The sequence below is a fragment of the Mirounga leonina genome, unplaced genomic scaffold (assembly GCF_011800145.1).
Source record: "Mirounga leonina isolate KUSES-001 unplaced genomic scaffold, KU_Mleo_1.0 Mir_151, whole genome shotgun sequence".
Classification (NCBI taxonomy): Eukaryota; Metazoa; Chordata; class Mammalia; order Carnivora; family Phocidae; genus Mirounga; species Mirounga leonina.
In genome coordinates this window covers 18,272,952-18,296,354 of record NW_023270377.1, presented here as the reverse complement: position 1 = coordinate 18,296,354, position 23,403 = coordinate 18,272,952, and the positions used below count along the sequence as shown (strand labels likewise).

The 23,403-nt window shown below is 50.9% G+C and overlaps 1 protein-coding gene across 1 annotated transcript; it reads left to right on the top strand.

Annotated features, from left to right (window-relative positions):
- The first annotated feature begins 1,630 nt into the window (after positions 1 to 1,630).
- Positions 1,631 to 21,939, top strand: TTLL4 (tubulin tyrosine ligase like 4). The gene is made up of 18 exons (XM_035007115.1): positions 1,631 to 4,423; positions 5,307 to 5,416; positions 5,771 to 5,834; positions 9,647 to 9,768; positions 10,175 to 10,285; positions 10,644 to 10,720; positions 11,420 to 11,611; positions 11,718 to 11,800; positions 12,017 to 12,145; positions 13,568 to 13,690; positions 14,202 to 14,300; positions 14,604 to 14,738; positions 15,377 to 15,514; positions 16,887 to 16,989; positions 17,615 to 17,825; positions 17,969 to 18,039; positions 18,650 to 18,735; positions 19,180 to 21,939. The coding sequence occupies exons 1-18, from the start codon at positions 2,931 to 2,933 to the stop codon at positions 19,436 to 19,438; spliced, it is 3,606 nt and encodes a 1,201-aa protein (XP_034863006.1). The 5' UTR covers positions 1,631 to 2,930; the 3' UTR covers positions 19,439 to 21,939.
- The last annotated feature ends 1,464 nt before the right edge of the window (positions 21,940 to 23,403 follow it).

The window sequence follows — 23,403 nt, the reverse complement described above, 5'->3', positions numbered from 1 at the left end:
GATGCCAGGCCCCTCGCATTCAGTATTCCTGGCCTGGATTCATGTGATGTAATGCAGAGAGGCAGACACTGCGTGGTGGGAGGGTTCTTTTCACCCAGCCCCGGGGTAGTGTGCAGTGGGCATCCATGGCTACGGGGGAAAGTGAGATTGGCCGCAGTGCTGATGAGAACGCATGCTCTTACAAGCTGCAACCCCGACGGGGCTCAGTATAAACTGGGAGAGTGTTTCCAACCTGGGTTTTGTCTTGTCCCTGAAGCTTAAGGATAACTGAGGGGACAGGGACTAAGCGTGTGTTTCATTCCTATTTAAGAGGCATTTGGAGTCAGACAAACTCGAGTTTTAAGCTTGGCACCACTCATTATTAAATATACAAGAGTTACTTAGCTTTTCTGATTCTCGGATTCATCGTCAGTAAATTGAGCATAAGGTTTTTGTGAGGATTCAATAAGACCGCAGAGGCGAAGTGCCTAGCACGGTACCTGGCATTTGTTAGGTGCCCAAATTAGTATTCACCACTGCTAGTGTGTTTCCCCTTCACTTACTGAACTTTTGCAGTTTATTCATCCCACGGAATATTGAGCACTTACTGTGTTCCAGATGCTGCTGGGGACATGAGCTAGCAGAAAACCAGCGTGTGGCTCCTGGTCAGATGAGTGGTGCATTATTACAGTTCAGTGTGGTAGAAGCGGTGATGGTGGCCTGCACGCGGATGAGGCATCCTGTTCAAAGAGGAGAGTCCGGGAAGGCTACCTGGAGAAGGGGGTGTACAAGCTGATGACTTTTAAGTCTGGTGAAAGAGAAGGAAAGGACTCCAGGGAGGAGCACTTGTAAAGGCATGAAGGTCGGAGATAGCGGGATGCACGTGAGGAAGCACAAGTGGGGTATTTTTCAGGCCGCCCAGGGCAGTTTCATTTCTTTGGCTCTTTTCTCCCATCCCTTTGGTGTGTCTGTTGGGTTGCGTGGGAAGGGCAAGACATGGATTCCTGAAACAGAACGACGTGAGTTGGGATTGTGAATCTGTTGGGTGTACACAACACACACATGTGGTCTGGTAAAGTCCCTGGTGGGCTTTGACTCTTCCCTTGTGTCTGCTTCTCTACCATAAATGCACGGAGTGTAATCAGCCCCTGCACAGGATTTCCGTGGTTTGGACTTGGTGGAGGTCCATTTTCTGTCTCTTTAATTTAAGGTTCCTGGCATCAAAATCTAGTTTTAGAACTTAGGCTGTTTTTAGCCCACTGTCATGTTGAATACTGGCAGCCATGAGTTGTGGTTTTTGTACCCTGTCCTTGAGAAAGAATCCACATAGGTCAGCCTTTGCAGGAAAAGAAGGTGACGTCATGTGGCTTCTGCAGGCTTTCTGTTGGTAGACAACACCAGTAGTTCCTATAGATGTAGACAGGAATCATGGATCTTCCTTGGCCATTAGTCTCTTATCAGAATATGAGGTCCTCTCCCCATTGAAGTTTGTGGGGTTTTTTTGTTTGTTTGTTTTGGTTTTTTTTTTTAAGATTTTATTTATTTGAGAGAGAGAGTGCGCACGTGCTCGTGCACAAGTGGGGAGGGGCAGAGGGCGAGGGAGAAGCAGGCTCCCTGCCGAGCAGGGAGCCCCAATGCAGGCTCCATCCCAGGACCCTGGGATCATGACCTGAGCCGAAGGCAGCCACTTAACCAACTGAGCCACCCAGGCGCCCCGAAGTTTGTGTTTTAGAAGTAATTTGAACAAAAAAATTCTCTGCTAATTCTTTCCCTGTAGCCACTACAAAAACACTTCCTTGGTATGGATGCCAGGATTCCATTCAGAATTATCCCAGATGAGTGACTTCTTATAGAAGGGTCTTGTTTTTCCAACCCTCTGGATGCTCTCATTTGTGAAAACTGGAGATTATTTTGTGACTTTGATTTAGAAAGTAAGTGACCATGCTTAACAGACTGTTTGGAACTCAGAATTACTGGCTGGTTTTGCCTTAGAGGAGACATCGAATGAGGGAACGTCTGAGACAGGCCCTCCCCCCTGAGGTCAGCCCAAACTGATGCCTGGGGCTTGGGGTGAAGCAAGCTCTCCTCCTTCTTCCCCTGTATTCTACTCCCTGAACTCTTCCTGTCCCACCATGGCTGCTGGAAATAAGGTCACTTTAAGTAAAAATAATGTTGGTGTCCAGTTCTGTTTTGTTTCTTCTTTTTCCCATCAACACGTGTGATGGGATTTAAGTCTATTATAGCTGGCGACACGCTTGGAGAGGTGAAGTCAGTGTCTCAGCTTCCGAGTGAACTCCAGAGGTCAGCAGGGGAAGTCTCTGCTTCTATCTCAGCTTGTCACACCTAGCCATGAAAAGCAGACCACACCAGGGGCCTCTGAGAGTTGGTCAGGGATGAGTAGATGTAAAATAGGTTTCTCAAGTAACCCCTGACCTTTCAGAATTGGTTGGTGAGGAGGAAGATATTGGCTGGTTTCTCTGCCACCCCCAGACTTGCCTTATTAGGAGAGAGAAGGAAGTCGCTCAGTGAAGTCACGGATGGTGAGACAGAGAGCTGCATTTTTCTTTGGAGAGAGAGCAAAGAGCTCTGAGGGAGTGGGAACCTGTGAGTGGACTCCTTCGTGGCCCAGTCCCTGATGAAGCTGGCTCTGATTGTGTGAGGGCAGCCGGAAGACTGCTGAAAACACTGGAGGAGTCTAATGTTCTTCTCTGGGGTTCCTAAGTGACAGCCATGGCTGGTTGCCCTGGGGGGGGACAGAGGTGGGGCTCCGTTGCTTCACTGAGGACCGCCGTAGCATGCGGTCTGTCCTCCCGGGACAGTAACATTCCCAACGGCTTCTCTTCCCTCCAGGCTGACGGACTTCGAGAATGCAGCCTCCGCGGCTACCGGAGGTGCGTGGCACCTGTTCCGAGTTGGGCCACGAGGCCACGCGGCCATGATGGGGGCCCCTCATGGCCTCCGCAGGAACAGAGCACTACAGTATTGGCCTCCGCCAGGGAACCAGCTTCAAGCAGAGCGGCCCCTCCGGCTCGGTGCCCGCGCGGCCGCCGGAGAAGCCCTCTGAGGGCAGAGGCTGCGCGCAGGCCCATCAGCAGGTGAAGCCAATCTGGAAGCTGGAGCGGAAGCACGTGGGGACACTGTCAGCGGGGTTGGGCCCCGGCCTCTTGGGTGTCCCAACCCAGCCAGCGTATTTCTTTTGCCCCGGCGCTTTGTGTAGCTCAGGGCGCTCGGCTGTCATCGCGGGCCGCAGCGGCTCCCGTTCCCTGCACACCCTCCCAGACCTGTTCAGCGGCACTCTGCTGGACCGCCGCGCCGGCTACGGGCACAGACCCTACCAGCAGCTGGAGTCCTTCTGCTTGCGCTCCAGCCTGCCGGAAAAGAGACCTCTCTCTCTCCCTCCAAAGAGCCTCCCTGTCAGACTCACTGCCAGTAAGGCCCCTTCTTTCACGGTCTCCCCCATGGCCCAGCCCATGGCGTCCTCCACAGATCCGTACCTCTCACTGGGCGCGGCTGGGGAAAACCCTTCGGGGAAGAGCCTGGCCTCTGCCATCTCAGGGAAGATCCCGTCTCCGCTCGCCTCCCCCCACTCCTCCTACAAGCCCATGCTGAATAACAACTCCTTCCTGCGGCCAAATAGCACTAAAGTGCCTTTATCGCAGGCCCCAGAGGGCCTGAATACAGTACCCTCACCCAAGGCCCATCTCGTCCCCTGGCATCATTCAGGGGGCACCGGAGACTGTGCACTCCAGCCCGTGGAGCACAAGGTGCCCCAGAGCAACGGCACTGTCCCAGGTGACGCCCCGGCCCCTAGCACCCTGTCCGCACCTCGCTCCTTCGACACTCTGACCACCAGTGTTGCCTCTTCCCAGTACAACCGCAGTAACTTAGCCGCAAGAGCAGAGCCACATCCTTGTGGCCTGGATGGCGACTTGGTTCCTCAGGCTCTGACTAAGGAGGTTCGGTTCACCGAGGCCGTGAGGAAGTTGACTGCAAGAGGCTTTGAGAAGAAGCCAAGGCAAGGCTGCCAGTTTGAACAGTCTTGTTTCCTGAGCCCCGGCTTGCAGTGTGATCTCAACAGGACCCGGCAGTGGAGACCTCCCGTGGTAGGCCAGCAATTCCCGCAGGAGGATGCCGGAGCAAACAGTAGGATCCCCCCTAGCGCCTCGGACACCTTGGAGTTGGACAGTACAGTCTTCTGTACCAAACGCATCAGCATTCACCTCCTTGCCTCCCATGCCAGTGCGCTCAGCCACAGCCCTGCCTGTGGATCTGCGATGGACTCCCTACCACTTGGAGAAGACAAAACTCCCGTTCTGCCTTCTCCTCCTCAGCTGCTTGGTGTAGCTGACGTGGCCACCCGCCTTTCTTCCATCCATCTGGGCCAGCTTGGGAAGGAGGGGCCTAAGGAAGCCAGGGGACTGGACTGCCCTGCTAGGGATATCGGGTAAGTTAGAGAAAGTTTTTGATTCCTTTAGATGCAATAGAATGTATACACCATAATTTGGTGACACTGACCCTACGTCTCTGAAGGTGGTTTTATTTTTTTGGCTGCCCTGGAATTTTGGTTTTCACTTTAGGGCAGAGGTTGGCAAACATAGACCAGCATGTGGGCCAAATCTTACCCACTGCCTGCTTTTATGAATAAAGTTTTATTGAAACGCAACCTCACCCATTCGTTTATTGCTGTCTGTGGCTACTTTCCTGTTACAGTGGTAGGGGTGAGTAGTTGCACCAAACTGAATGGCCCGCAAAACTGAAAAGATTTACTATCTAGTCCTTTAGAGAAGGAGTTTGCCGACCCTGCTTTAGGTTATAACCAGGAAGAAATAATACCAAACGTTGGGGCCTGTGACTTTTCTACTTAATTTCAAACCACATCAGGCTCTCTGTCATTCCTTGTTTCAGAGCCATTTCAGAGTTAGGGCATACACAAACCTGGCTCCTTCTCTTGTGCCTTGTTACTTCTCTGGAACCTTGGTCCACCAAGGCCTTGTTCTGAATTCCCAGAGGTCCAGGGACCTGTGAAGTCAATTACCAGACATTCATCGATGGTATTTTGTATTCAGAATTTTGCACTGAAGTGCTGTGGAGGGACTTCAGAGAAGATGGGAGACAGAGTGCCTCTCTGCACAACAGGGGCTGTGGGGTTGAGGAACTATGGCTAGACCTAAGCTCTGAGGGCAAGAAAAATGAGTTGTGAGATCCGGGCAAGAGACGGCAGGTTGGTGAGTGGGGAGGAGACAAACACTGGGAGGTGATGAAGGAATGAGAATCTAGGTGTGACCTCTCTCTTACGGACTGGGCTGGGGCATGATTCTTTCTTATAGTTCACCTGCAGACCCCCAGCTAGACCTGGGTGAGGCTGAAGATCTAGAAGAAGAGCTAGTAGATGGTTTGGAGGACTGCTGCAGCCATGATGAGAACGAAGAGGAAGAGGGTGAGTAAGGGACCCTCTCCCCTCCAACTGGGAAGTGGTCACCACCCACGCGGGAAGGGGGCTGACAGTTGTATACTGGGTCCTTGACTCACTTTACCCCCTACCATAATCATTTGCCTTGTGGGGGTAAGGGCGGTAGTGGCTTCTGGGAAATTGGTTCACTAGCCCTGCGGTCCGCCAGTCTTCTTTTCTCTGCGCTACTGCCAAGCTCACGGAAGGCAGTGCAAGGCGGCAGGGGGGCGCTCGTGGCTCCGCAGGAAGGCTGAGCCAAGATGCCCAAGGGAGAGATGCCTAGGCTTGGTGGGTTTTGTAGCAGCCTCTCTTAGTGGAACGTCTCTGCTCTTTCCCCTCCAGGAGACTCAGAGTGTTCCTCATTCAGTGCTGTCTCCACCAGCGAGTCAGTAGCAGTGATCTCTCGGTGAGTGTTGTGTCGATCGTTGGTACAGGCTCATTTGCTCTCTCTTTAAGACTATAAAGAGAGGGGCGCTTGGGTGGCTCAGTCGGTCCAGCTGCTGACTCTTGGTTTCAGCTCAGATCATGATCTCCGCACTCAGTGGGGAGTCTGCTTGAAGATTCTCTCCCTTACCGTTGCCCCACCCCCCGCTTGCTCACTTGCACTCTCTCTCAAATAAATAAATCTTAAAAAAAAAAAAAAAAAAGATTATAAAGTCATTAATGGCCCTATTAACCGTAACTCATTTTTACCAGATTTTTACATTTGGGACTTTAGTTTTCAAACAAGGACCAATGGAAGTCTCTTCATGTAGGCCCTTCCTTTACAAAACAGGTTGTTGGAGGATGCTGCATAACTGAGATGGGGAGTCAGGGGAGAGGAAGGAATGCAGGACTGTGAGGAAGTTACAATAAATGAGGGCGTGTCATTGTGCTAAAGATCCTTGGAACTGGCTAAAGGATCATATATGCCATCTTTCGGGTAGAAAGTTAACACGCTTCAACATAATCTTGTTCCCCTCACCGCTTCCCACCTTGCCTCATTATATTGGTCTATTAAATATTACAAAGAACTCCCCTCCCCAACTAAACATTAAAGTTTTTTTCTTTTTAAAAATAACTTCTACTGAAAATGTAAAAAAAAACAAACAAAAACCCCCAAAGTACAAGTATTGACAATTGGTGAGTTTTGTTCTGTTTTTCATGCAAAATGTCTCTTCATTTTAATGAAAAGCCACCTGTGTCAAGGCTAACCCATACCTGTCATACGTAGCACCCGCACTCAGCTTGCTTTTCTCTGCGTCCGCTGTGCCTCAGATGAAGCCAAGGCAACCGGGAGCCTTCCATGCTTTGGTTAATGTGGCCTTGTCCACGCAGCTCTGGGCGTGTGATGGTGGAGGTGACTGCATCAGTGTCAAAGCTCCAAGCCAGCAAGGAGGGGGAGCTGTTTGCAAAGTGGAGAGACAGAACTAGGACTTTCTGTGAAGGGCGATAGAAATCCTGTCTTAGGTACCTTGAGTCTGGTGCCTCAGTTCTGTTACTTTGAGCCTAACCTGTCCTCCTTCCAGAAGAACAAAGGTACATCTGGATGTTGCCTGAGGACCTCTACTCTCCATAAGAGAAGGATACTTATTACATGATTGACTTGGAGTCTCATGTTTTCCATGCTTAAGGGTGCTCTAGGTTTGTCTTTCAGGCCTCTTTTGAGACAGCTGCATGGCCCTTTACTTAACTTTTCTGATTTATAAGATAAAATTCACCAACGGTGTTTACTTATAATTTGTTTTTTGGTTAATTTAACTCCTACAAGATGTACTGTCCTTGTCTATACAGGCTTAAATGGATTTTCAAACAAATGGTGGTTGATGAGTTCCAAACCACTTTGCATTTTAAGGATGACTAAAATCAGAAATACTTTTGAATTGTTAAAATCATTTTCTCTGAATTGTGAGAGATGCATATATTTTATTATAGAAAAGTTGACAATTTTAGAAAGGTCATTGAAAACACTGTCTCTGTTTCTCTACCTAGCAATAGTTTATTGTCTTTCCTGTTGCATATTCTTTTTCTCAAAGAATCACTTAATTGTAGAGCTGGAGGTCATTAAGTCCAGACTCTTTTTTCAGATATGAGTATTGAGGATCAGAGAAGTTAACTATTGTGGGGCCATAGTTTCCAGCTTCTAGACCAGAAGCCAGGCCTCTTGAGGATGATCAGTCTAGTACTCTTGAGAGGCAGCTAACAAAGATTTTCTGCCCTTTTTTTTTTAATTAAACTTTTGATTTTGAGACAATTACAGATTCACATGCAGTTGTAAGAAATAATACAGAGATCCCCTCAACTCTTTACTCAGTTTCCCCCAGTGGTGACATCTGACAAAACTAGGGTGATGTAGTATAACCAAGAGAGTAATATTAGTCAAGATACAAATATGTACATCACTGCAGGAATCCTCCTGTTGTCCTAATAGCCACACTTACTTCCCTCCTATGACTAGCCCCTCCTTAATGCTTGGCAACCACTAATCTGGTCTATAATTTAGTCATTTCAGGAATATTATACAAATAGAATGATTGCCGTATGTAACTTTTTGGGATGAGCTTTTTTTTACTTGGCGTATTTGCTGCAGATTTACGTAGGTTGTTGCATGCATTGAGGTTTTTCATTCCTTTTTATTGCTGAGCAATGTTGTGTGGTGTGGATGTATGTACCACAGTACATTTGCCTGTTGAAGGATATTTGGGTTACTTCCAGTTTGGGCTATTACAAATAAAGCTGCTGTAAACCATCATATACATATATTTTTTTAATTTTTTATTCTTTTTAAGTAATCCCTACACCCAACGTGGGGCTTGAACTCACAACCCCGAGATTAAGAGTCACAGGCTCTACCAATGGAGCCAACCAGGCGACCCTCATGTACATATTTTTGTGTGAACATAAGTCTTCATCCCTCTGAAATCCATGTCCAGGAGTGCAGTTGCTGGGTCGTGTGGTAGTTGCATATTTAGTCTTTTTGTTCTTTTTTTTTTTTTTTTAATTTTATTTATTTGAGAGAGTGAGCACTAGCAGGAGGAGGAGCAAAGGGGGGTGGAGAAGGAGGGGAAAAGAATCTCAAGCTGACTCCGAGCTGAGTGTGGAGCCCGATGCGGGGCTGGATCTCACAACCCTGAGATCATGACCTAGCTGACCGACTGAGCCACCCAGGCACCCCACATGTTTAATTTTTAATGGCCATACCATGTTACATTCCTATCTTGTCTTTGTTTCTAAATCTTAACTCCTTGATTTTCAGCAATCTTAAATTCTAATACTCTGTAAATTAAAAGCCTTCGAAATAAAATATTTTGGATGAGGAATTAAGAGTTGGAATTATTTAACTGAGAATTAGTATTTAACTTGAACCAGTAACACTCTTTAAAAATCTTCAAGAGTTTAAACACTGAAATGTTTTCCATACTGGTGCCTTTTTATGTTGTCCTGGAAAATAACAGGTAGAATGGCTCTTTATAAGCTAAAGATTAATCTTAAATAGTAGTCTTTGTGGGTCATGTCAGCTCAGTAGAGAGAGTAATAACTGTTTTCTTCTTTCCCAGTGCTATTTAAAGACATGGTCTGGGTCTGTCCGCTTGTACCTGGTACATAGTTGAAGTGTTCAGTTTTTAGAGAGCCTTTGAGATCGCCTTGGCTGAGCCATCTGCCCCAGATTCCCAGTCCTGTGTTACCACACTGTTACATAAAAACCTGATGTCCCGGGTCATTTCCAAAATGGAGAAGAGCCTTCATCATCTGCATATCTTCAGATTAGCCTAAATATAAAATGAATTAGAAGTATCCCTATTTCTTTCCTTTCTGTTGCTTTTTTTTTCCTTTTGCTTTTTAAAACTCTGTATACGTCTTCTTAGGTCTTTTCTGCTCTTCCTTATTTTTCATTGTCCATATCAATTGTTTTTGCTCCTCATTTACTCCACTTTGTTCAAGTGTCGCATACCTGCTCTCAGAACCACTCTCTCCAGGGGCTTCCCCTGCCTGTGGCTTGTCACCAGAAATTTTGGAGCTGTATCACAGAAGGAAGTATTGGAAAGTCTGGTCTTTAGGTGACATGTAACGGTGCTGGCCCTGGCACAGGATGGATTCCTGTTTGCAAAATAATGACTGAGTACTTGTCTTTGTAGAATCACAATGTAGAAGACCGCACCCTGAAAGAAATGACGGAGTAACAGCACTTCAGGGCTGTGGCCTCCCCTTTCTCTACCACACGTCTGTTTTGCATCCTAGGAGCTGTGCGGAGATTCTGACCAAACCCCTCTCCACTGAGAAAATTGTCCGGCCAGCCCTCATCTACAGCCTCTTTCCCAACGTGCCCCCTACCATCTATTTTGGCACCCGGGATGAGAGAGGTAAACCCGGCCAAGTGTCTAAGCCCAGAAGTGCCCCCAGGAGAAGGATGCTAGCGAAGTTGGGAGGAGGTGGCAGTAGGGTGCAAGGGGCTTTCCAGAATGGCCTGTCTGGTGCTTTGTTCCCCGCCTGGTTCCCCAGTCTGATATGGGGAACTTTTCCGTGTCTGTCCCTGAGCTGACCCTTGTCAGCCCCATAACCTAACCTCGTTTCTTCTCCCTTCCAACCTCCCTCCTGTCCGTGTTCCTCAACCCGCCATTTTTCCCACCAAGGGTGCTCCTTTGAAACTCTGGCCTAGAACACTCCTTAGTGACTTGTCTCCCTCATGGAGGTTGAGCACCTGTGCCGCCTTTCCCCTTCTAACGCTGACTCTCCTGCTCTTCTCCACCCCCCATCCCCTTTCCCCAGTGGAGAAACTTCCCTGGGAGCAGAGGAAGCTGCTCCGGTGGAAGATGAGCACAGTGACCCCCAACATTGTCAAGCAGACCATTGGACGGTCCCACTTCAAAATCAGCAAGAGTGAGTCACCTGCCTTACTGCGAGCCTGTCCTCTGCCCCGACAGATGGGCTCTGGGCGGGAGGAGGGCCCTAGGTCCCTCCTGCTCTGCGGGGACCCTGACCTGGAGTTTCCACCTCCTAGGAAGACATGGCTCTGAAGTCCATCTGGGCTGGAGCCTGGTCCTCAGAGTTAGAAGACAGAGAGCCATTGTTCTCTTCCTGACCCCAGGGTCTCATGTAGGACAGCTCCATGGCGACTCTTAGAAAACTGGGTCTGGGAGCTGTGCCCAGGCCTGGTGGTATTTCTGGGGCCTCTGAGCCTCTCTGTCCCAAGGACTGAGCTGCTAGCAGGACTGACTCCCTGATGTGCCTTCTGTAGGAAATGATGACTGGCTGGGCTGCTGGGGTCACCACATGAAGTCTCCTAGTTTCCGATCCATTCGGGAGCATCAGAAGGTAGGGGTCCTTTCTGGCGAGCCCTTCCCCTGGACTTCGGACCAGGCAGGAGGAGGTTGGTGTGGGCAGGGGGGCAAGAGGAGGATGACCGCGGAGAAGCCAGGAACGTGCACAGAGGAGCAGAGGCGGTCCCGGAGGAGGGGGCAGCGGGGCCCCGGCGGGTCACGTACGTCTAGTGGTGCAGCTGCCGCCTCCCAAAGACACTTTCTCCTCTGGTGTGTCATGAGATGTGGCACGTGTTCCCATGACTCATATCTCTCCTGTGACCACTGTGCATTGCCTCTGGTCCTCCAAGCTGGATATGCACAAAGAGGACCCTGGTCTCATGTTGCGACAAAGGAGTCCCTTGCCCCCAGACCTCATGAAGGCCAGGTGCTTTCCTGTCTTTGCCCTACAGACTGTCACGGCAAAAGACACTTAAGGGGAATATCATGTCTGACTTAATCATGGTTCTCTGGCTATTCATGAGCTATCAACTCCTCGGGGGCACTACATTTTGGTGTTTTTTTGTTTGTGTTTTAATCATCTTTTGGTGAGTGCTCCGCAAGGGAGTACTTACCATCAGATGGTGATGGTAAAGATGGATCAAGAGCTCAGAGTGTCGCTAAGGAAGTTGGAAGGGCACCAGTGAGCCTTGCTGTCTTCCTCCTGGCCTCACCTGGGCCCTCTCCGTGCTCTCACCCTTTGTCCCTTCTGTAGCTAAACCACTTCCCAGGTTCCTTCCAGATTGGGCGAAAGGACCGACTATGGCGGAACCTGTCTCGCATGCAGAGCCGCTTTGGCAAGAAGGAGTTCAGCTTCTTCCCCCAGTCCTTCATCCTGCCCCAGGACGCCAAGCTCCTGCGCAAAGCCTGGGACAGCAGCAGCCGGCAGAAGTGGATTGTTAAACCAGTGGGTGGATTGCAGCGGGCGGCGGGCGGCGGGCTGTGGTCTGAGAGTGTGGATGATGGCGTACTGGGCCGGCAGCAAAGCTCATCTCCTTCCACTTGACTTCTAGCCAGCGTCAGCCCGAGGCATTGGCATCCAGGTCATTCACAAGTGGAGTCAGCTCCCCAAGCGAAGGCCCCTCCTGGTACAGAGGTGAGCCCGTCTCCAGCTCACATCCCACTCCTCATTCTCCCATCTCCTCAGCCTGGAGGTTCCCTTTTTATAGTGAGTGTTCTTCTGCCCTTTGTCCTCCCAGCCATCGACCTCCGTCAGCCAACGGTTTTAAGGTCTTTGCCTTGGGGACTGTTGACTGGCTTTTGCTGTTTTACCCACCGGTCCTGTCCCTAAAGCTGGCCCTTCCCTATTTAGGTATCTACACAAACCCTACCTCATCAGCGGCAGCAAGTTCGATCTGCGAATCTATGTTTACGTCACCTCCTACGATCCTCTGCGGATTTACCTCTTTTCAGATGGACTCGTCCGCTTTGCCAGTTGCAAGTACGTGGTCGCTGAGGCCTCACCCTGACAGCTCTGGGGATTTGTTTTCCTGAGAACGAGGGAAACTGGAGGATGCCAAGCAGAAAAACAACACGTTGTGGTAGTTTTTGTTGGCAAAGGAGAAGGAGGGGTATATCTGGAAAACCCAATCTTCCTTTCCTCTTGTGTGTCTCCTATTACATAGAACACTTCACTTCCGCCACTTCTGGTCACCAAATGCGTGGGGCTTTTCTCCACAGGAAGCAGTTCTCTACAACACCAGCTGGGTATCCTGCATTTTAACTCCCCTTATGACACTAGCAACGCGCCCCCCCCCAACCCACCCACCAGGGTCCGAGCTCCCAGCTTGGGGCTCCATCTCACGAGGTTGCCCCTTCCTCCTGCTTCAGACGCCTGTCACCAACCCGGGTGCCCCCTGTGCTTCTCATTGGTCAGCTAGAAGTCAGAGGTTCCTGGGACCCCCTTCTCAGCTTCCATTAATTTGCCAGAGCAGCTCATCATAAAAGGAGATGGTAAAGTTCGGTTAAAGGCTATCATCCAGATAGAAGAGACAAGGTGGGGTGTCAGAGGAGCTAAGGCACAGGACAGCGTGTATGGCAAAGGGCACAGTGCTCCCCTGCCCTCTCTGGGCACCACTCTCCGAGCACGTGCCACAGGCTCACCCACCCAGAACACGCACCCTGTAATTTTGGGGTTTTATGGAGGCTTCATCACATAGGCATGATTGATCGTTAATTCTGTTTTTAGCCCTTCTCCCTCTTAAGAGGGGGGCGCGGCCAAAAATTCCAAGCTTCTAACCATGGCTTGGTTTGTCTAGTGATCAGACCCTATCCAGGAGCCCACCCAAAGTCACCTCATTAGAACACAAGACACTCCTATCACCAGGAAATTACAAGGGTTTCAGGAGTTGGGGTCAAAGACCAAATATTAGTCAAAAGATGCTCTTATAGTGCTCTTATCACTGAAGAATTTATACGGGATTTAGGAGCTCTGTGCCAGGAACTAGGGGCAGAGACACACATGTAAGTTTCTTATTATAAATCGCATTGTCACATGGGGAAGAGGAAATGAGAAGGTTCTCGACCTCACTGAATGTGGGGTGGGTCTTTCTGCAGGACTGAGGTGGGATGAAGGAGATGAGTCCCACATATCTTGCCCTACGCTTCTCTTCCACCTGGCTGTTCATCTGTATCCTTTGTCGTCTCCTTTTATAAGGAACGAGTAAACAGAAGTAAACTGGTTTCCTGAGTTTTGTGAGCGGCTCATGATAATGGAGCTGTGGTATTCTAGAAACCTTACCAATAGACATACTTATCAGACTCTTGTGCATCTGAAAAGATCTGTCCTTTACTGCCTCGGGATTTGGGGAAATGTCCACCTGCCGTCTCCCTGTCTTACCTCTGCCTTTCTCCTCACTCCCAGGTATTCCCCTTCCATGAAGAGCCTTGGCAACAAGTTCATGCACCTGACCAACTACAGTGTCAATAAAAAGAATGCCGAGTACCAGGCCAATGCCGATGAAACGGCCTGCCAGGGCCACAAATGGTACCCAGGCGGCGTCCCCGTCACGCAGAGGCCTAGGGGAACATAGGGTTCTGGGCTTTGGGGAGGTTCAGGGGCATGGGTCAGTGGAGGATTGATGTAAAACCCAAAGGTTATGTAAATACTGGGCAATTCAGAACTGGTCTGTTTCCATCCAAGCTCCTCTCTTTCTTTTTTTTTTTTTTTTAAGATTATTTATTTATTTATTTGAGAGAGAGAGCACATGAGAGGGGGGAGGGTCAGAGGGAGAAGCAGACTCCCTGCCGAGCAGGGAGCCCGATGCGGGACTCGATCCAGGGACTCCGGGATCATGACCTGAGCCGAAGGCAGTCGCTTAACCAACTGAGCCACCCAGGCGCCCAAGCTCCTCTCTTTCTTAATTGAAAACCTCAAAAGAAGAGACATGGAGAGAATGCCTTTGGACCTCTTACTCCCTTTTCTTTTCTCTTTTCTTCATCACCCATTCATAGAATATAACCCCAGACACTCCCTCCCCCTCCCCCCTGCTTTGCAGGGCACTGAAGGCTTTATGGAACTACCTGAGCCAGAAGGGAGTCAATAGTGATGCCATCTGGGAGAAGATAAAGGATGTTGTTGTCAAAACCATCATCTCGTGAGTCACACTACCACCCTGGGTGTGGGGCCTGCCACTGCACCCCTTGGCTCATGGGCCTCCACACGGCTGCGCCCCAGACGCCGACCACGCTGTCTTTCAGTTTCTGAGGACAGGGAATAGGAAGGAGTGGATGGAATTCTGCTCTTTTACTGAACTTCCTCTCCAGAAGCTGGCTCCAGATCGGAGGCATCTCTTGGGAGCTGCTTTTCCTGGGGTGCTTCTGTTCTCCCAACTCTGGGCAGTGTAGGTAGGGCTCTCCGGGAGGAGCTGGGCTGAAGACTTGGCCTTCCCCGTGACCAGGTCCGAACCCTATGTGACCAGCCTGCTGAAGATGTACGTGCGGCGGCCGTACAGCTGCCACGAGCTCTTCGGTTTTGACATCATGCTGGATGAGAACCTCAAGCCCTGGGTCCTGGAGGTCAACATCTCCCCGAGGTAGGTGCAGTTCTCAGGGCGCTCAGAGTACAACCCTGCCTGTATCCTCACGGTCCTCTTTCCACTCTGGCCTCGCTGACTTTGGGAAGACCTTTCCTGTGCTAGAATTTGTGTTTTCCCTTTGTGATCTGTTTTTCGCTCCTTCGCTCATTCTTGGCCATGATCTCAAGCTTCTTTTGAGGATGGAGAGAGATTGTTAAAAGTTGCTCTTTCCAGGGGCGCCTGAGTGGCTTAGTCGTTGAGTGTCTGCCTTTGGCTCAGGTCATGATCCCAGGGTCCTGGGATCGAGCCCCGCATCGGGCTCCCTGCTCGGCGGGAAGCCTGCTTCTCCCTCTCCCACTTCCCCTGCTTGTGTTCCCTCTCTCGCTGTGTCTCTCTCTGTCAAAGAAATAAATAAAATCTTAAAAAAAAAAAAAAAGTTGCTCTTTCCAGCTTGATCCCTACCACATGCTTTTCCCCTAGCAAACAAAGGTCGTAGTCAGGAACCAACCCTAGTGAGGTTATTCACTCTCTGGGGGGCAAGAAGTCCCCCACGGTGGTGCTCAGGAGTCGGGAAGGCAGGGTACACACAGGGCTAGCACTGACTCGGGCGTATAGCCGGAAACCGCTTTACTACTCCTTGTACCCTTTCTCCGAAGCCTCCACTCCAACTCTCCACTGGACATCAGCATCAAAGGCCAGATGATCCGGGACCTTCTGAACCTGGCAGGCTTTGTTCTGCCCAACGCAGAGGATGTCGTGTCCAGCTCCAGCAGCTCCGGCAGCTCCAGCGCCAGGTCGGCCGGCAGCATGAGCAGCCCCATGGGGACTGTGGGACGGAAGGGTGCCCGGGCGCCCCCTCCTGCTGGGTCTCCCGTGCTGCACAGTCTGCTCCCACAGTCTTCCCGCACACCTCTTCCCACATCAGTGCCCCTTAAAAGCATTGCTGGTTATATTGTTCCCAGCTCAGGAATCTCCACAGGGCCTGGGGAATCAGCTTTTAACTCCTCACAGGGACATTCGGGGCCCCAGCCTCCTTTCCCCAGGCGCCCCTCCCTCTACTCCTCTTCCTGGCTCCTGTGCTCTGACAAAACAGTCACTCCTAGAACCTCAGAGTTGGAAGGATCAGCGAATCGAGTCTCCTCTCTGAAATGTGTGTGGCTTCTCACTGTCCCTCCATAGTGTCCTCTCCTCTGCTCATGGGGTTGCTTCCTCATGACATTGCCCTCAGTCAGACCTCCCTGTTGGGACCTCACCCACCCATGGGAGCCTAGCTGAGGGCATCATCTTCATGAAGCCAGCTCCACGTGGGCTCTCTCCACCACAGCCCGAACCTCTTGGAAGCACTCTTGAGGGAAGGGAGCTAATATTTAGTTGGGACCTGCTGTGTGTAAGGAGAAGCCTGTAACTTATCTCCACCACAACCCCATAAGGTTGGTATTAGTATCCTCAGTTGACAGATGAGGAGACGAAATCACTGGGATTAGGCAGCACACCCATGGTTATTCAGCTACAAAGTGGTAGAGCTGGGATTCCAATCCTGATTTTCTGGGAACAACACTTGCTTTCCCCACCATGCCTCGGAGACTCCGGTGTGGCTCTGTGCTGTGGCTGTCACTTGACCCCTGCCATCCTGTGAGCTCTGTGGAGGCCATCTTCGTGTCTGTCAGCAGTAGTTGTAGTGATGTGGATGAGGAAACTGGGCAGGGAGTCCTGTAGTGTGCCCAGCGTCGCGCAGCCAGTGCTGAGCTGGGTATTTAGGAGGTGTCCACCAAATTCAACTAAACTGACCTACACAGCGATTATTCCAGAGTCCTCTTTTTTTACCACTGGCATGCAACCCAGAGAGCGTGCCTTGTACTCTTCTAGTTATTCCGTGGTACTTGATCTTTGATGCTCAGACAGGCTACTTGAGTAGGTACACTGCAGTCTCATCTACTTGAGTAACAAATATCTGTTCAAACTTCTTTGTCTTCTCTTGAGAAGGGGGTGACTCCCTCCAACAAACCACTTAACCTTGGTGCCCCAGTGAGTCCCCTGACCCCAACCAAGAGTTGTCTTCCTCCTCCAGCTAAGCTAAGGGTCCTGAGATGGACCCCCTCTCCACATGTCCTCAGGATGTGAAGCTGCTGACCTTACACTTCGCTTTTTTTCCATCCCCTGTGTTAGCCTGCCCAGCTCCCCCAGGGATAAATGTCGAACGGCCCCAGAGCATTTCACTGCACAGAAGATGAAGAAAGCCTATTATCTGACCCAGAAAATTCCTGATCAGGTAGGAGATTACCCTCCACCCCCAAGTGCCAACAGAAAGTTTCCCTGGTGAAACATTTAGGAGCCCAAGGCAAGCAGTTTTCCCTCTCTCTAACCCAGCTCCGGGGTCCCTTGGTGTGCAGGGATCTGCTGGCATATGTGTGGTTCCAGGGGAGAGTTGATGGCCTTTATCACGTGGCCAACCACAGCTCTTAGCCAAATGCTGTACTAGCCATCCCCTGTTGTCAGAGCCGTAGACCCTTTGGGTTTCTTTCTTGAGGTGCAGTGAGCCCCGGGGAGGCTTGATGTCTTCTTGGAGCAGATGAGAGTAGCAAACCGAAGGCGGCTGCCAGATCTCAGTTGCTAGATTCTGGTCTTGACTCCATCCAGCCAACCTTTTAAAACCTCTGTGCTCCAGGGGCTCCCCCACCCAGACCAAGAGTATCTTCTCCAGACAGCAAAGGTCAGTAGGCTTGGGAAGAGACAAGGTCCTGAGCTGACCCACTAGTCAGCCTTGGTGTTCCCTTGGGAGTCCTGGAGCCCTAGGACCTCAGAGCTGTGCTCACCGTCCCCCAGCTTTTTGATCCTCTGCCTCCAGCTCACACCCTCTTGTCACACTCTCTTCCTCTCCATTCCTTGGGCCTTAGGACTTCTATGCATCTGTGCTGGATGTCCTGACGCCAGATGACGTTCGGATTCTGGTTGAGATGGAGGATGAGTTTTCTCGCCGTGGTCAATTTGAACGAATTTTTCCTTCCCGAATCTCCTCTCGCTATCTCCGCTTTTTTGAGCAGCCACGATATTTCAACATTCTCACCACCCAATGGGAACAGAAGTACCATGGCAACAAGCTCAAAGGTGATGTGTCCTCCTTGTCCACAGGAGGCCATGTTTAATGAGTGATTAAATCCTAGTAGACCAAGAAATGGGCCTCCCTGACAAGGAGAATTGACCAGTTGATTCCACCCTCTTATGTCCCACCCCTGCTAATCTTGTCCTAGGAGTAGATCTGCTTCGGAGTTGGTGCTACAAAGGGTTCCACACAGGAGCCATCTCTGATTCTGCTCCAGTGGTGAGTGACGCCATTGCGGGGGAGGGGGCAACTCCAGTCAGCACCCTCAGTCCTCCACCTTAAGAGTGCAGCATGGATTGGATGTAGGTTCAGACCCTCTCACTTCTCCCCTAGGCCCTGCCTCTGTGTCTCCTGACCCTTCCCTTTCACTGGAATAGTGGCCTCCAGGATTCCCTGGCTGCCTTTCTTTCAAGGGTCAAAGAGTGCTTTGTCGCCTCAACTTCTTTTTTTTTAAGATTTTATTTATTTATTTGACAGAGACACAGCGAGAGAGGGAACACAAGCAGGGGGAGGGGGAGAGGGAGAAGCTGGGTTCCCGCGGAGCGGGGAGCCCAATGCGGGGCTCCATCCCAGGACCCTGGGATCATGACCTGAGCCGAAGGCAGACGCTCAATGACTGAGCCACCCAGGCGCCCCTGTAGCCTCAACTTCTTGTCTGAATCTGGAGAAAACAGATTTTTGTCCCAGATAGGCCCATGCCTGAAGGATAGGGAAGAGGAGAGCCCCATGATCACTCAGAGGTAGAGCCGGGAGAGAGTTCCAGGAGCCTAAAGACTCCCGCCTGACTTCTGCCTAGCCCTTTTGGCCTCACGGCTTCCTTTGTTTTTAGTGGTCTCTCCCGACATCACTTCTGACCATCCCAAAGGGGGATGTGGCCCTCAGTGCTCTCTCCAGATCAGAGACTGGCAAGCTGGGGTGAGTGCTGTCTGGGCAAGGGAAGGGTGTTGGGTGTGAGTTCAGGGAGTTTTCTTCTTCGTCTCTTCCCACATTATGATGAGATCAGCGTTCTCCGTTTGGGGGTGTGGGGGCGTGGACTATGTGGCCACCCGTCTCCTCTGCCTGGTGGCTCCCCATCTGCCTGGCACAGTCAAGCCGGAGTGCCGGGTTAGGTCTCTCAGCTGTGCCCACTGCCCGTGGGCTCCTTGAGGTCTCCTCTCACACGTTCCCGTTTGCACCAAGCTCTCCAGCCTTCAGATAAAGAAGATGTATTTTATCGTTCTCTCTCTCTCTCCATATAACGATGGTGTGTAGCCTTGCAAGGTCGTGAATGCCTGCTCCAGACTCTGAAGGCAGATCATAGGCTGAAGTCCCAGCTACACGGCCGTCTCAGCCATTTCTTTCCCCCCCTGTTTCCTTCAGAAAACACAGCTTCTCCGAGGGAAGCATACCACTCTCTGAAGACGGGACCATCCCGAAGCCCAAGAAGACCCAAGCTGGCCTTTCTCCTGTCCCCGAGAAACCCAGTTCTTCCAGGGACAGTGAGGACACCAGCAAAGAGCCCAGCGTCTCCACCCAGATGTTACCTCTGATGAAGTACTCTGGGCAGACTTCGAGACTGTCTGCTTCCCCCACCTCCCAGTCAACCGGTGACTCACTCCTGGCTGCTGTGAGCCCATGACTGGCCTCCCTCCACTCGCCCCTGCCTAGGAGCACCAGTGTTAGCTACCTCATGGGAACTGGCCGGCCGGCTGGCTGGCCAGCCAGCCTGAGCCCCAGCCCCTTCCTCAAAGTTTTTTTTTTTTTTTTTTTGAAGTGGTTGAATTGCAGAGATGGGTATCTGGAGGGGTGGTGGGAATGTGGGAATGGGGAGAAGGTGAGGAAGGTTCACTGGCTGGTACCTTATATCTTCATAGAGAAGCCACTGATGGCCACTCAGCCTTATAAAGCAGGGTTTGGTTTCTAACTTCAGAGAGCTGTGTGTGGTTTGTTTTCGACCTTGGTACGGTGATGAAGTCACAGCTCTAGAGGAGAAACCGCGCTGAACACATTTGGGCCTGAAGTCCTTTGCCTGTAATTGAGGAGGTCCCTCCAAAGGTCCTTATCTCCTCAGATCTCACCCTCAGTCCCGGCACCCCACACCCTGTCCTGAGGACACTTTGAGAAACCTTCAGTCTTCCTCAGTAGACAGGCAGGGAGAGGCCATACACGATAAACCCACTTCCTGTCATCCTAGTCTTAGGGGCTTCGCTTCCTTCATATACCCAGCAGCCAGCAGTCCTGAGCCTTCGTATTCTGACCTCACATCACCACCTGTCCAACCTTCTGGACTTCTCTCTCTCTCATGGATGTTAGTTCTTAGCGCTCTGTGAGGTGAGAGGTCTTGTGAGCTTTGCAAATTTCCTGTGGCCCCAGGGAAGGAGCCCAGATAATCAGTTGCTGTTGTCTATGTCCATCCATCGAAGGACACAATCCAGGACAGGAGCTGTGATTTCATGTCCCCACAACACAGAGGGAGTCTCGGCTTCTGCTTACTCCCTTCACGGTCTCTGGTTAGCAGGGTCTGGCTCCCAGGTCACGGGGGCAAGCGGAGTCTGGTGGCGTGGCAGGTGGGTTTCAGGAGCAGTCACCCCTGTAGGATGGCCTTCTAGCCGGACTGCTGACGAAACTCTCATAGTCTTAACTGAATCTGCCTCCCTCCCCAAGACCCAGTAAGATGGCGAGTGTGGGATGTTGCCTGAGTGAACGGTGCCTACGAAGAACACGAGCTCCCGAACCGGGCGTTCTGCTCCTCTCCTGGGGCAGAATGGCGGTCAGGGGAAGCGCACGGTGTGATAGTGCGGATCAGAAAGGTGCTTTTCCCTCGAACTGTGCTCCTCCTCCAGCCAGCACTTCCCGGGAGCTGCTCGCCCCCTCCCCAGCCCTGTAGTCTCTGGTTTTCTAGCAGCAGTGCCCAGCGCGCAGCCCCCTGGCCCCAGGCCCTCTGCCTGCGTTCTCCGAGTTTTGGAAAGATCATCACCCTGCTTCAGAGCTCCTGGAGTTCTAAGTGGCGAGTTGGGATGGAGCAATAGAAAAGTCACTGAGAGGCCTGCCTGGGTTCAAGGCCACCCAGTAGATGGCTGCGCTGGCCATTCGTTAGGCCATGTTGACAATTGTGAAGAAAGTTTGGTGGAAAAGTCCTCAGCAGCAAGGACGTCAAAGTCAGGCCCAGCGGAGAGGCCCTGGCAGTCTGGTTAAATCCCTGATAGAATTGAAGCCAGCTCCCCCCGTCCCACCTGCATGCAGGACCCTAGTGCCGGGTCGAACGAACCTTGTGACGGGGGCAGGACCCGGCCTTCGCCTTCCTAACAGAGCTGGCCACCTGCTTCAGTACTTTTGGGGTGGCTGGTCTGGGGCGAGGGCTCTGGTCCGGAGGCCCGGCCGTGCTGGTTTGCTCCTTGGAAAGCAACTTGAAGTCTTCGGCCCGCCCTCTGAGTGTCCCCAGATGGCATCCCCCCCGTAATGAGAAGGGGGAGGGGACCGGCGTTGTGGCAGCGTGGGAATGGGGGTTGGGAGAAGGACTTAGTTAAGCAAGTAATGAAAATAAGTGTCCTTAGTAGTTTAAAGCATCTTTGTGAGGACACTATTTTTAATTTCCATCCCATCACAGCATCTGAAGGTGTGGGTGTTTTGCCGGATGGGAGAAAGGAATGGGGCTTATAGTCCCCCTTCACCCTTGAGAGAAAATTGAATCTTGCTTGAGCATTCAGCATACATGTTTAGCAATGAATACCCACGGTATAAGGTATTCAGCTAAATAAGGACTTTGGGGGAAGTAATGAAATTTTTGAAAAGTTTTAACTTTGGAGCTATAGTAGGGTAAATGTCAGAACGTGTCCACTGTTCTTCTAAATTGATGACTTACACCCAGTCCCTGTTTGGAGACCAGGGAGAAACACAGGGTGTTTCTGGATCAATGGAGTAGGGATCTGGGGTGGGGGCATGGAGGGTGGTCACTATTCCTGTTCACTTCGGATTCACTCAGGATTGATCAGAAACTAATTTAGAATGCATACTGATGAAGAGGTGGTGTTGTGATAGGAAGAGCACATGGACCTTGTAGTCTGACCTTGGATTCTAATCTCGATTCTGCTGTGTGACCTTGGGCATATCATCTAACTTTTTAAAGTCCAGTGTTTTGTTTTAAGGTTTTATTTATTTATTTGAGCACACACACATGAACAAGGGGCAGGAAGGAGAGGGAGAGAATCTCAAGCAGACTCCGCACTGAGCGTGGAGCCTGATGCGGGGCTCAATTCCACCACCCCGAGATCACTGCCCGAACTGAAACCAAGACTTGGACGCCCAAGCGACTGAGCTACCCAGGCACCCCTAAAGTCACGTGTTTTAAATAACACGAAAATAATACCTACATTGCAGGGCTGTGAAAATTAAGCAAGACATAGTAAAAGTACTTAGGACATAAAGGGAACTTAATACATAACACGGTCACTCCTTTCTCCATTTGCTGTCCAAGCCCTGTTCCTTGGCTAGGGGAAGGCAGGCAAGAAACGTAAAGCCCTTTCCACAGGGGAAGTGAAGCAGCTGAGACATTTTAGAGGTGAGGAAGGCCAGAACAGGCTTTATATACCTCATCACCCCCACACAAACACTACCAGCATTATTCATTCTACTGTTTTACTCTTCATTGAGGGTTTCTTCAGTTAATATTTTACAGAATATTTGGGGCGCCTGGGTGGCTCCGTTGGTTAAATGTCTGCCTTTGGCTCAGGTCATGATCCCAGGGTCCTGGGATCGAGCCCCGCATCTGGCTCCCTGCTCAGTGGGAAGCCTGCTTCTCTCTCTCTCCCTCTGCCTGCCGCTCCCCCTGCTTGTGCTCTCTCTCTCCATCAAATAAATAAAATATTTTACAGAATATAAATTCCCTGGGACAGGAAACACATTAAGCATTGCAAGTATGTGAATTGAATGAAATTATTCAGCCCTATCCCAAGAGAAACGTTGATAGAAAAGGGAGAGCAGGGGAGCACTGGGGACCTGGTGGCTTGAAGGGGGAGGAGCAGGGTCCAGAAAGCAGGAGACCTTGAACTGGAGCTGGAGCCAAGAACATGCACAGACCCAACAGCTGTGCCAAGGACAGTTGTTACAGGTGCATTCTTAAGCTCTTAGGCTATTCGTTGAAGGCGACTATCCCTCTCACCATGGCTGAACGACACACCGGGCTGCCCCCTGAGTCCATCCAGCCCTGGGCCAGTGAAGAAGGTGGATAACCCAGCACATGGTAGGTAATTCCACGTCCTGTCAGCTGAATTAGTTAAATAAGGGGGGGCACCAAAGGCAGCTGGGGGACCTCCCCTTCTCGTTTCCTCTGGATTTGTCCTTTAAGACCTAAGATTAAGCTGTGTACTTACTGGTTGAATCCCCCAACTGCTTTGAGACTTTTCAGAGATGTGTAGCTGAGGGACCTCTATCTCATGCCACTTGTGATTCTGATCCAGCCTCTCAAACCTTCTTGGCCTTTGGACCCCGCCCCCCACCCCCAGCAGAGTTTTCATCCTCGTTAATGTCCAGGGATCAATAGATGCTCTTTTGACGTGACCTTTCATCAGCTTCGGAGCAATGAAAGCTGCAAGCAATCATATGTTG